General features: G+C 50.3%; 1 protein-coding gene across 1 annotated transcript in view; it reads left to right on the top strand.

The window, feature by feature from the left end:
- The window catches only part of MTCL2 (microtubule crosslinking factor 2), an 81,521-nt gene that overhangs the window by 49,192 nt on the left and 19,007 nt on the right, over positions 1 to 13,322 (top strand). The window contains exons 6-11 of the mRNA XM_017859094.1: positions 2,020 to 2,160; positions 4,744 to 4,869; positions 6,107 to 6,337; positions 9,081 to 9,185; positions 10,137 to 10,304; positions 11,918 to 12,169. Coding sequence (XP_017714583.1) covers positions 2,020 to 2,160; positions 4,744 to 4,869; positions 6,107 to 6,337; positions 9,081 to 9,185; positions 10,137 to 10,304; positions 11,918 to 12,169 — 1,023 coding nt within the window. The remainder of the gene's footprint in view (positions 1 to 2,019; positions 2,161 to 4,743; positions 4,870 to 6,106; positions 6,338 to 9,080; positions 9,186 to 10,136; positions 10,305 to 11,917; positions 12,170 to 13,322) is intronic.

The following is a 13,322-nucleotide window of genomic DNA, read 5'->3' as shown; positions in this document are numbered from 1 at the left end:
TTTGCCTCCCAAAGTTCTGGGAGTACAGGCGTGAGCCACTGTGCCTGGCCATAATTTAAAAATTTTTTTGTAGAGATGGGATCTCGCCATATTGCCCAGGCTGGTCTTGAACTCCTGAGCTCAAGTGATCTACCAGCCTCAGCCTCCCAACGTGCTAGGACTATAGGTGTGAGCCACTGTGCATGGCCTGATAGTCGCATTTTAAATGGTCAGTATTTTTGTGTGTCTAGTGAAGTGGATCTAAAATATTTCATCCTTGGCTGCCTACCCATCTAAATCATTGTCTACATGTGTATCATATATTTGTTTTTCCACCCAGATTGTTTTATATCTATTGTTACTATACAGCTTATATTTTTTACACAGTGTATCAGTTTGTTCATTTATGATGCTTGTCTGTTGTTCACACACTTTTTGTGCTCACTGCTGAAGGTGTCATGATTAGCAAAAACAGATATGATTCCCCCTCATGGCCCTTATCATCCAGTGGGGCAGAGTCACCCAAAATATCATGTCAGTGAATGTGCAATTAGACACTGAGAGAGGAATCTGAAGGAAAGGTACATGGTTTTATGAACAAGGAACTTGACTTAGACCCTGTGCTGAGGGAGGGCCTCTGATCTGACCAGAGGTCAGAGGGATGAATGGCTGGGGGAACAGTGTTTTCAGCAGAGGAAATAGCCTGTACAAAGGCACAGCTCAGATCAGAGGCGGAAGGAGCGTGGTGTGTCCAGGGTGCTGAGTGAAGAGACAACGTGAAGCTGGACTGCACTGAGCATGGGGGAGATTTGATTTTCATCCTCAGAGCAATGGCAGGGAACTTTTCATTTCCAGGGAAAGAGAGCGATTTAGCACTTTCTTTTTTTCTTTTTTTCTNTTTGGCTGACTGCAACCTCTGCCTCCCAGTTTCAAGCAATTCTCCTGCCTCAGCCTCCCAAGTAGCTGGGATTATAGGCACACACCACCGTGCCTGGCTAATTCTAGTATTTTTAGTAGAGACAGGGTTTCACCACGTTGTCCAGGCTGGTCTCGAACTCCAAGGTGACCTCAGGTGATCCACCTGTCTGGGCCTCCCAAAGTGCTGGGCTTGTATGAGCTACTGCAACTGGCCAAGGCCAGGTTGTTTTTTTTTTAAGATGGAGTTTCGCTCTTGTTGCCCAGACTGGAGTGCAATGATGCAATATTAGCTCACTGCGACCTCTGCCTCCCAGGTTCAAGTGATTTTCCCGCTTCAGCCTCCCAAGTAGCTGGGATTACAGGCCTGCACCACCACACCTGGCTAATTTTTGTGTTTTTAGTAGAAACGGGGGTTTCGCGATGTTGGCCAGGCTGGTCTTGAACTCCTGACCTCAGGTGATCCACCTGCCTCGGCCTCCCAAAGTGCTGGGATTACAGGTGTGAGCCATCGCGCCCTTCTGATATTTAGCACTTTCTTTTTAACAACTATACAGTGGATATGTGCCATAATTTGTTTAACTCAAGACCTGTTGATCCAGTTTCATCTTACTTGTTTAAGCAAGCACACTGCCTTTTTTTTTTTTTTTTTTTTTTTAAAAAAAACAGTCCTGCTCTGTTGCCCAGGCTGGAGGGCAATGGTATGATCACAGCTTGCTGCAGCCTCAAATTGTAGATGGAATTACAGGCATGTGCCACTGTGCCCATAGACTGCTCTGTTATCTCCCTCTTGGTTCTTCTTGAAAGAGGGATGAACAGAGGTCACACATGTGATAGGACAGTTGGGGCTGACTCAGAAGGTTTGTGCACAAGACACACATTCACAAAATCACTTCGCACTGACCTAATCATTCATCTTTTCCGCAAGCATTCACTGAATGGCAGCAGTGCCCCAGCCAGGGCTGGGTCTGGGTTGCAGAGGCGAATCTACCAGGGTCCTAGCCCTCAGATGGGTGGTTCAAGTGTCTTAGGGAGCGCAGAGGCCTGGGGTGGGTGTTTCTGGCACCCCTCGGGCCCCTCCCCATGGTGATATTTGGTTTGTTCTGCCTGTGCCTCTGGGTGCAGCCACCTGACTTTAGGGACCTGCCGGAATGGGAACCCAGGATCCGAGAGGCCTTCCGCACTGGTGACTTGGACTCTAAGCCTGACCTCAGCCGGAGCTTCAGGCCTTACCGAGCTGAAGACAATGATTCCTATGCCTCTGAGGTGGGTCTAGGCCTGAGCAAGCAGGGGATTGGGTAGGAGGAAAGTGACTGAGGCCTGTCAAAAGCAGAGTGGTGCATATATCACTTAGCTGGTGAGGATATGGGTTTGGGGAAATAAGGAAGTTTGGGACATTCTCATGGCGTGTTCCAAGGAAACTTAAAAACTCATCTTCATAAACTATTTTTTTCTGTATTAAATTTCACTGGGAATTTAACAATTTATGTAATTTAATGGAACTACTCATTTATGTAGCAGGAAGGCAGCAGTCTCTATAGTCAGGCAGTTTGAGTTTCAATTGTGGATCCACTCTTTACTGGCTGTGAGATCTTGGATAAGTCATCTTACCTCTCTGATTCTCAATTTTCTCACCTGTAGAATGAAGGTGCCTCATAGGGTTGTTGAAAGGATTAAATACATGAAAAGCCATAGCTTAAGGCCTGGCCCACATTGGGTGAGGATGAGGAGGAGGATGATGATTATGATGATAATGACACATCTGTGGGATTCAGACTTGACCTGACTTCAAGTCTCAGTTCTGCCAGTGTTCCTGTGTGACCGTGGACAGGTTTCTACCTTCTGGCCACAGCTTCCCCATCGGTAACATGGGAGGGTTAGAGTGAATGGTGGCTATCGAATTGCTAGGATTCTTTGATCCTCAGGGAATTCTGGGTAGTTCTGAGCCCCTTCTAAGCCTACTGAGCTTCTCCTTGCTCTTCATAATGAGCCTGAAGCAGGAAAAGGCTCTTATGGACTGGGTGGAGTATCTCTGAAACCCTGAACCTTGCAGAGTCCTGTGTATTTTCCAGCCTGAGCACCTTTCTGAGCATCTCTTGGAAGACAACTCTGGTCCCAGGAAGGCCAGCCCATGACTATGTAGGAAGGAGAAGCTCACTTGAAGCTGATGGATCAGACTCTCTAAGTGAGCCTCCTGGAAGCCATGGCAAAAAGAGAAAAAACTGAGATAACTTAGTTCTCATTTTCCAAGAAAAGGAAATAGGCCTATTCTTTTTCTTTTTCTTTTTTTTGAGTGAGTCTTGCTCTGTCATCTAGTCTGGAGTGCAGTGGTATGATCTTGGCTCACTGTAACCTCCATTTCCTGAGTTCAAATGAATCTCATGCCTCAGCCCTCCTGATTAGGTGGGACTATAGGCGTGTGCCACCATGCCCAGCTAATTTTCATATTTTTAGTAGAGACAGGGTTTTGTCATGTTGCCCAGGAGGCTGGTCTCAAACTCTGAGGCTCAAGTGATCCTCCCATCTCGGCCTCCCAAAGTGCTGGTATTACAGGCGTGAACCACCGTGCCCTGCCAGGAAATAGGCCTATTCTATAGGCTTACCTGTAGAAAAAATAATTTCCTGCACACATTCAATTATTTGTTTCATTCAGCCACTCTTTATTGAGCAGTGATAATTGCCTAGTGCTGTTGAACACTGAGTTCAAGGAGGATACCAGGGAGCAGATGGTATGTAGCCGTGCAAAAATTTTTAATGCAAAACAGATATAGAAGATATACCTCAAGTCACTGTGCCTTCTACTGCCAAATCATCATATTATTGACCATATAATGAATGTTTACTTTCACAGAGGGACATTTGCCATACCTAGGAATGTTTTATGTAGGAGTTCTGGGGCCAGGCACTGTAACTCACACCTGTAATTTCAGCACTTTGGAAGACCCAGGTAGGCAGATTGCTTATGCCTAGGAGTTCAAGATGAGCCTGGGCAACATGGCAAAATCCTGTCTCTACCAAAAATATATAAAAATTAGCCAGGCGTGATGACGGGCGCCTGTAATCCCAGTTACTCGAGATGCTGAGGCAGGAGAATTGCTTGAACCTGGGAGACAGAGGTTGCAGTGAACCAAGATTGCGTTCTAGTCTGGCAAAACTCCATTGAGAGAGAGAGAGAGACAGAGACAGAGAGAGAGAGAGAGAGAGAAGAGGTATGGAGGGAAGGGAAAGAAGGAAGGAAGGAAGGAAGGGAGGGAGGGAAGGAGGGAGGGGAGGGAGGGTGAAGGTCGGAGGTCAGAAGGTCTTCACATAGTTCCCACTGGTTACATTTAGTGTGTGTCCATGTCCTTTATATGTTTTTCTATGGAAGTCTATAGCTTTTTTGGTTTTGTTTTTCTACTTTCTGTTGAAGTATAACATACATAAAATAAGGACACTGTCCTTAAGAGTACCCCTGAATGGATTGTTACATATGTATAGATCCATTAAACGTCTTTTAAGTCCCATCATTTCATATCTAAGTTGTTTCTAAAATATTGGAATTATAAACAATGAAACAGTGAACATCTTTGTGAATCAAACTTAGTTTCCCCAGTACCTTATTAAGATAAATTCAAAGAGAAAAGATCAAGTTCCACTGGTAACAAAAGCCAGATTTGATATGTACTGTTTCATTTAATCATCATGACGACCCTCTAAGGTGGGGACAGGCATTCTGCCTGATTTGTATTTGGACAGTTTGGGTCCAACTTCCCATCGTTCCCCTACCACTGTCATCCTGAGATCCCAATTTCTATCCACTTCTTTCTCTCTCTCCCTCCTCATTATCTGTGTCCCCTGTCCACACCGCAGATCAAGGAGCTGCAGCTGGTGCTGGCTGAGGCCCATGACAGCCTCCGGGGCTTGCAAGAGCAGCTCTCCCAGGAGCGGCAGCTGCGAAAGGAGGAGGCCGACAATTTCAACCAGAAAATGGTCCAGGTGCGTGGTGCCCAGCACTTTCCAGGCAGCTATTCCTACAGCCTCTTTGAGCTGGAAGCAGAGGCCTTGAGGATCTATGGGCCCTCTGAAGTCAAGAATGTCAGGGGAGGCTGGGCGTGGTGGCTCACACCTGTAATCCCAGCACTTTGGGAGGTCGAGGCAGGCAGATCACTTGAGGCCAGGAGTTTGAGACCAACCTGGCCAACATGGTGAAACCCCGCCTCTACTAAAAATACAAAAATTTGCCAGGCATGCTTGTGCACGCCTGTAATCCCAGCTACTCGGGAGGCTGAGGCAAGAGAATCGCTTGAACCCAGGAGGCAGAGGTTACAGTGAGCCAAGATTGTCCCACTGCAATCTAGCCTGGGTGACAGAGTGATCTCAAAAAAAAAAAAAAAAGGAATGAAAGAATTAAGGGAAACCTGAGTCTTCAGCCCCTTTGCCCTGCTGGGATGTTATTGCACGTGCCATTGTGCATTAGCTGTGTAACAGGACTATCATTGGCTGCCTGTGGGACCTGGGGCCAGTCCTGTTTTCTCTCAGGACCTCAGTTTCCCATTTATGAAATGGTGCCCTCATCAGACCTGGCTTCTAGTCAAGATAATAGTTCTGGAATAACATTTGTTAAGCCCTTTCTGTGTGCTGGGCCTGTCCAATGCACTTTCCACCCATTATGTCTTTTAATCCTTGTGCCCTCCCTTATCACCGTTTTGCAGATGGGGAAACTGATGCCCAGAGAGCCAGAGTGCTCTGTCCAGGGTTGCACATCCAGAATGCAGCGGGGCTGGGCCTCTAATCCAGGTCCCTCTGTTAGCCGTGACTCTGCATTTTTTCCTAGGGTGTTGCCTAGTCATCAGCCATCCTCAACCCTGGCACGCCCTTTGCTCTCCACACGTCACCCCTCCCTGCTATCATTGCTCACCCTCGCAGGTTCCTCACTGAACATGAGAGTTCACGTGAGACATTTGGTTCCCAGGAGGTGCTCAGTATATGATGTCATGGCTTTTTAGTCAGAGCCAGGGTCAAATCCCAGCTCCTTCAGTGATGTGTCACTGTGGCTGCAGTAGCAGAGGGCGGTGCTCATCTGAATAGACTGCGCCACGCGTGGTGGGATCCCCGGCAGGGATCACTCACAGGCACCACCCAGACTTTCCTCCCTGCCCCTGTCCAGGGGCCCAGAAAGGGGTCGGGGAGAGGGCAGGGCCCTGGGGTTGCTCAAGCTCTTGTCCCCCGGCAGCTGAAAGAGGACCAGCAGAGGGCGCTCCTGAGGCGGGAGTTTGAGCTGCAGAGTCTGAGCCTCCAGCGGAGGCTGGAGCAGAAATTTTGGAGCCAGGAGAAGAACATGCTGGTGCAGGAGTCCCAGCAGTTCAAGCACAACTTCTTGCTGCTCTTCATGAAGCTCAGGTGGTTCCTCAAGCGCTGGCGGCAGGGCAAGGTTTTGCCCAGCGAGGGGGATGACTTCCTCGAGGTAAGATTGGGCCTGGGACTGGGACTGGGAGTGTGGGCTGGGGAGAGAGGGACAGGGAAGGGACGCCCACCTGGATTTGACACAGCTCCTAGGCTCGCATACCTGCCATCAGCATGCAGGCTTCCTTCCCTGCATTCGTTGCTCCTTTTTTTTTTTTTTTTTTGAGATGGAGTCTCACTCTGTTGCCCAGGCCGGAGTGCAGTGGTGCAGTTTTGGCTCACTGCAATCTCTGTCTGTCTCCCGGGTTCAAGCAATTCTCCTGCCTCAGCCTCCCGAGTAGCTGGGATTACAGGCGCCTGCCACCATGCCCTGCTAATTTTTGTAGAGATGGGGTTTCACCATATTGACCAGGCTGGTCTCGAACTCCTGAACATGTGATCCGCCCGCCTCAGCCTCCCAAAGTGCTGGGATTACAGGTGTTAGCCACCGCACCTGGCCATCGTTGCTCTTTACTGGGCATGTGGAGGGTGCTTGCTGGGGGTACCATGAGGAAGATGACACGCTTAGTCCCGGCCTCAATAGCAGAAAGGATCCTTGGGGCTGGCAGGTCTTTAACACAGAGTCCTCAGAGGCAGCAATATCGAGGTGAATGTAGGAATCTAGTTTTGTGGTAGCATCAGGTACAGGTATACATTTTTATTCAGTGCCCTGGGAGGCTCCCCTGGGCCCCTTCTCAGAATTTTTTTTTTTTTTTTTTTTTTTTTTTTTTGAGACAGAGTCTCACTCTGTTACCCAGGCTGGAGTGCAGTGCCACAATCTCGGGTCACTGCAATCTCCACCTCCCAGGTTCAAGGAATTCTGCCTCAGCCTCCCAAGTAGCTGGGATTACAGGCACGTGGCACCATACCCAGCCAGCTAATTTTTGTATTTTTAGTAAAGACAGGTTTTCTCCATGTTGGCCAGGCTGGTCTCTTGAACTCCTGACCTCAAGTAATCCATCCCCCTTGGTCTCCCAAAGTGCTGGGATTACAGGCATGAGCCACCATGCCCGGCCGAAAGATATGTTTATTTAACAAGAGGGAGTAGGCTGGCTTAAAAACACTGGTGATAGTACAGGTGGTATTAGGATGTGGCAGGAAACGTGTGGGGGCAGAGCTTTGGGAATGTATGAAGCTTAGAAAGGACCCACCTGGCCCATTTGTGCCCCAGTCTGTGCAGGACCCTCTGCTGCTCAAAGCCCCTGTCTCCTCTCATCAGCACAGCAGCAGGGAGGAGAAGGGGACTTACAAGGATGTCAGACCTTGGTCACACTCATCTTAGTTGACATTGCTCACTTTGGCCTTGTCCTTTTGGGTTCAGGTACCTCGAGTCTAGCCTAGGCTTGGACCTCCTCGTCCAGGCTACTGTCTGTAGGCCCCTTTCCAGATAAAATAGGGAGCATTGGCATGCCTCAAGTTGCCACGTACGCCATCAAGGGTACTCTAGAGGAGCCCAGATGCCCTAGGAGCCAGGCATGACAGTTAGACCTGAGTATATAGCAAGACCCTGCATCACCCTATCTCAGTGGAGCTCATCATTCTCGAAGGCCACCAGCTCCTCCCCAGGGCCTCAGAGAGTCCCTACCGCCATTCCATGGGCCCACACCCTGCTGCCCTGGCCCTTCAGTACCTGACACAGGGCCGCCCCTGGGAGCATCAGCCTTGGGCCTCTTGTCTGAAGCTGTCTCTTCTGTGACGTTTGGAAACATAGGAGCCCTCTCACCTGTTTGGAAGTCTCACAGTCCTCTGGATGAAGCCACACAGTCCATATTTTAAGTCAGTTTGTCTGACTTGAACCCTCCACATTTGGTGAAAACCTTTCTAGCCATTTCCATATCCTAGAGTAAAAGAGAGAGAAACTTACTTTAGGAAAGGAAAAAATAGAGTATAAACAGAAAATTGGCCAGGTGCGGTGGCTCACGCCTGTAATCTCTCAGCACTTCGAGAGGCTAAGGTGGACAGATCACTTGAGGTCAGGAGTTAGAGATCAGCCTGGCCAACATGGTGAAACCCCATCTCTACTAAAAATACAAAAATTAGCTGGGAACGGTGGTGCACACCAGTAGTCCCAGCTGCTTGGGAGCCTGAAGCAGGAGAATCTCTTGAACCTGCAAGGCAGATGTTGCAGTGAGCCAAGATCATGCCATTGCACTCCAGCCTGGGTGACACAGTGAGACTCTGTCTCAAAAAAAATAGACACAGAAAATTACATAACATATATGCCTATAATTAAGAAATATGTACATTTACCAAAATAGGCATAATTAATAAGATATAAACATAATCATGCTGGGCACGGTGGCTCGCACCTATAATCCCCGTATTTTGGGAGGCTGAGGCAGGAGGATTGCTTGAGCACAGAAGATGACTCATTCCCTTTTGCCTTATTTCCATCCTGAACTAGGTCCGTGATCTCCTTGGCTGGCCTTGGACTCTTGCCCAGAATCCATCAGCAATAAATCCAAGCCCCCAGCAAGGTCACTTCTGTCTGCCCAAACCTTTGGTCACCCTTATGTAGCATTGTGGGAGTGCGCGTGGCCTTTTCATTTCAACCGCAGTGCCTGCCTTGACCCAGCCTGTCAACATGGTTATTTCAGAGTGACTCTCAGGGATGCTTCCTGGTCTTTGGGGCAGAATAGATGTCGTGGGAGGCTAGGAGGGCCTGACTGTCCGGCCATGCTCCTCGACCTACATGGTGCCCAAGGTTGGAATTAAAATTTGGGAAAACTTCCCACCTGCAATTAAGCATGGTTTTTAAAAAACAGGTGAACAGCATGAAGGAGCTGTACCTGCTGATGGAGGAAGAGGAGATAAACGCTCAGCATTCTGATAACAAGGCCTGCACGGGGGACAGCTGGACCCAGAACACGGTGTGTTTCCAGCCCCTTCGCAATCCTGTTGTGTCCATTCATCCCTTTGTCTGCTCAGTGATCAATTCCTACTGCTTTCTCTGACCCCATTCCTGGACACTGGAGTTGCAGAAGGTTATTGCCTGGTCATCCCAGGGCAGTAACAGAATCCAGATGATGAACTGTGGGGTCATAAGCAAGACAGCAAGTAATTCTCTTTGCAGTATAGGGGACAGCATCACAGTGAAGGGGTCATGGATGGTGGGTTTTGAAGGATGTATAGGAGTTTACCTAATAGAGAATGGGGGAAAGACTATTCTGGACCAAGAGAACTGTGTGTGTTAAGGTGTGGCAAGGTGTTTTGGTATTGAGTATGGCTTGGGAGGTACATGGTAAGGGTAAGGACATCAAGCTAGAGGCATCTGAAGAGGGGCCTTGTGGTCTAGGGTCAGGAAGCTTCAAACCAAGCCATAAGTCAGAGAGAACAGTGGGGTCAGGATCCCAGGGTCACACACGGTGAACTGGGATAGGGATGGGAAATGAGGGCATGGACCCAGGAGAGAAGATTTGGGACCGAGTCAGGCAAACTGAGGGAGTCTGCATGAATTAGACCCCACATCTGGCCTGCAGTGTGTCAGAGAGGATCCTGAGTGAGGAGAAAGACCCATGGCCCAGACGCTGCAGAGCCTTGAAGAAGCCAGATGATTCAGCTCAGAGTTAGGCTGAATAATTATTACTGTAACTGCAGGGATTTTTTTCTTGGTGTCAGATTTGGGACTCATGTCAGCCTAGGAGGTAGCCAGGGCTGGGCTTGTCATTCCCATGTTATGGGTGAGATGACCTAGAGAGGCCGTGGGACTTGCCCGAGGCCTCGTGGAGTCCCAAGCTGGACTCCTAGGTGAGTTCTCTGAGCCCAGATTCCCCTCCCTACCCCCCGAGGCTCTTGACTCAGGTTTTGCCTTCTGTCTGCAGCCCAATGAGTACATCAAGACACTGGCCGACATGAAGGTGACGCTGAAGGAGCTGTGCTGGCTGCTCCGGGATGAACGCCGTGGTCTGACGGAGCTTCAGCAACAATTTGCTAAGGCCAAGGCTACCTGGGAGACAGAGCGGGCAGAGCTCAAGGGCCATACCACCCAGGTGAACCCCCCACCTGTCAGAGGCCTCTCCCCTCTCACCCAAGCGTTTAGCTGTCAGATCGGAGTAGGATGCCCAGGCCATGCTCCTAGAGGAATAAGAACCCCTTTTCTTCACCTGTGGCCCAGAGAGGGCAAGAGACTTGCCTAAAGTCACACAGCAAGGGTATCAGAAACGGTGGGGAATGGGAGTCACGGGGGAAGGGAAGGAAGGTGAGGAATTGCACCCTGGGCTCACAGGTGAGGCCGGCGCGCACCCCCACTGCCTGCTGTCTTCATTTGCTCCTTCCTTTCCTCATAAGCAGTCCTTCAGCCCCCACTGCCTGGCTCTGTTTTGCTCCCTCCACTCAAACTGGGGGCCCCCCTCAACTCCCCAGCGTGCCCGAAGGAGCCTTAACCAGGAGCCCTGGGGGTTTGGGTTTGGCGTCTGCTGTGTGCCTGAGGGTGACTTGCCGCCTCCTTTGGCCTGAAGAGTGAGAGGGTGGGCTTCCTCCCACTCAGAGAGAATGCGCTGACCCCACAGCTCGGGCTCCAGCTCCATCCAGCCTGCCCCTGCCGCAAACAGTCTTCCCAGGCAGCAGCAGCCTCTGGGAGGCAGGCACTCCGATGGTCTCTGCTGGACAGATGACAAAACTGGCACAGATGAGTTAAATTTATCTCCCAAGGTCACCCGGCTAATAAGTGGCAGACTGGTCCTTGCTCTCCCAAACCTCTAACCCCTGGCTCCCTGTGACCCCAATTCCACCTCCTTATTTATTTATTTATTTATTTATTTTGAGACGGAATCTCACTGTGTCACCCAGGCTGGAGTGCAGTGGTGCAGTCTTGGATCACTGCAACCTCTGCCACCGGGGTTCAAGCGATTCTCTTGCCTCAGCCTCCAAAGTAACTGGGATTATAGATGGCATACCGCCACACCCAGCTAATTTTTGTATTTTTAGTAGAGATGGGGTTTCACCATGTTGGCCAGGCTAGTCTTGAACTTCTGATCTCAAGTGATCTGCCCGCCTCGGCCTCCCAAAATGCTGGGAGTACGGGCGTGACCCACCATGCCTGGCCCCAATTCCACCTTCTTCCCACTGCTCACGGTCTCCTGGCTGCTTCCTGGGGCCACTACTCTCCCCTCCTAACCCTCTCTGCAGCTCTCACAGCTCCCTCCATCTGCACTGTCCACTATACCTGCTGCCCCCAAAGACCTGGGCATTTCAGGTGCTCCTCCCACCAAGAACCTGTCCAGCCCATGGGGGTTAATGGGGGGCACTGAGTCTAAAGGTTGCACATTCCCCTTCCTGCCATCCTGAGGTCTGAGGCCAAGAAAACCATCTTGCTGGAGCGACCACTAGTAACCTTGCAGAGTTTTCATGAGGATACTGACATCATACCTGAAAAGCCCACAGCAGAGCTTGGCTTATAGAAAGAACTCTTCAAACCCTTATTGTGTGGAGGGGTTAGGGGTTAGTTCTGAGTGGGGAGGACTAAGCTGGGTTAGTCCCTGGTGAGGGGTCTTCTGAGGGACCTCTCCCCTTTTCCCCTACTGGCACCTGGGAGGGAAGGAGAGAGGAGGGCCGAGAGGAGTGGCCTCCTGCTGCCAGCTGCTCAGTCTGCTTCTTTCCGCAGATGGAGCTGAAGGCGGGGAAGGGGGCTGGGGAGCGGGCAGGGCCCGACTGGAAGGCAGCCCTACAGAGGGAGCGTGAGGAGCAGCAGCACCTCCTGGCTGAGTCCTACAGCGCTGTCATGGAGCTGACGCGGCAGCTGCAGATCAGCGAGCGCAACTGGAGCCAGGAGAAGCTGCAGCTGGTGGAGCGGCTGCAGGGTGAGAAGCAGCAGGTGGAGCAGCAGGTGAAGGAGCTGCAGAACCGCCTAAGCCAGGTGAGGCCCACCCCTGCCAAGCGGCTTCCACCCGCAAGGGAGAGTTGCTACAGAAATGATTCAGAAGCAGGAACTCCTTCAGGTATAGCTGGATGTAGGTGCTCGTCCAGTGAGGTCTGGCACAGCATCTTCTTCGGGTATAGCTGGATCCAGGCACTTAGAGAATGCAGTGGGAACTAGATCTTCCTCTCTGCCTCTGCCTGTCAGGCCTGCTTTCCTCTGTATTAGCTTTACTCTTAAGCAAGCTATTCCCAAATATGGCCACCGTTAGTTTCATGCTCCTATCTTACAGCTTAGCAAGTACAGTGGATTGGCCAGATACGGGTCATGCGCCCATCCCTGGAGCCTACCCAAACTCAGGAACCAAGAGGGAGGAACTAAGAGTGGTTCCCATGGGAAAATTGGGAGGCCTCCAATCAAAAGAAGGAGGAAAGGAAAAGCAATCTTTGACCCTCACTCCCCATTATAGTTCACTTCATGCAGCCAGCCACCACCTACCATATGCTGCTCTGCTCCACTCTTGATTTTGACTTTTCTCTTTCTTTCACTTGTATTTTTATTTACTTATTTATTTATTTGAGACGGAGTCTCACTCTGTCATCCAGACTAGAGTGCAGTGTGCATGCTTGCCTCACTGCAGCCTCCGCCTCCCAGGTTCAAGTGATTCATGCGCCTCAGCCTCCTCAGTAGCTGGCATTACAGGCGTGTGCTACCATGGCTGGCTAATTTTTACATTTTTAGTAGAGATAGGGTTTCACCATGTTGGCCAGGCTGGTCTCAAACTCCTGGCCTCAAGTGATCCTCCCGCCTCAGCCTCCCAAAGTGCTAGGATTACAGGTGTGAGCCACCATGCCCGGCCTTACTTTTATTTTATTTTTTTAAATTAATTTATTGGCCGGGCGCGGTGGCTCAAGCCTGTAATCCCAGCACTTTGGGAGGCCGAGACGGGCGGATCACGAGGTCAGGAGATGGATACAATCCTGGCTAACACAGTGAAACCCCATCTCTACTAAAAAAAAATACAAAAATCTAGCCAGGTGTGGTGGCGGGCGCCTGTAATCCCAGCTACTCGGGAGGCTGAGGCAGGAGAATGGCATAAACCCGGGAAGCGGAGCTTGCAGTGAGCTGAGATCCAGCCACTGCACTCCAGCCT

The sequence above is a fragment of the Rhinopithecus bieti genome, unplaced genomic scaffold (assembly GCF_001698545.2).
Source record: "Rhinopithecus bieti isolate Rb0 unplaced genomic scaffold, ASM169854v2 scaffold_38981, whole genome shotgun sequence".
Taxonomy (NCBI): domain Eukaryota; kingdom Metazoa; phylum Chordata; class Mammalia; order Primates; family Cercopithecidae; genus Rhinopithecus; species Rhinopithecus bieti.
Note: the sequence above shows the minus strand (reverse complement) of the source record. Positions and strands in the feature narration are given on the sequence as shown.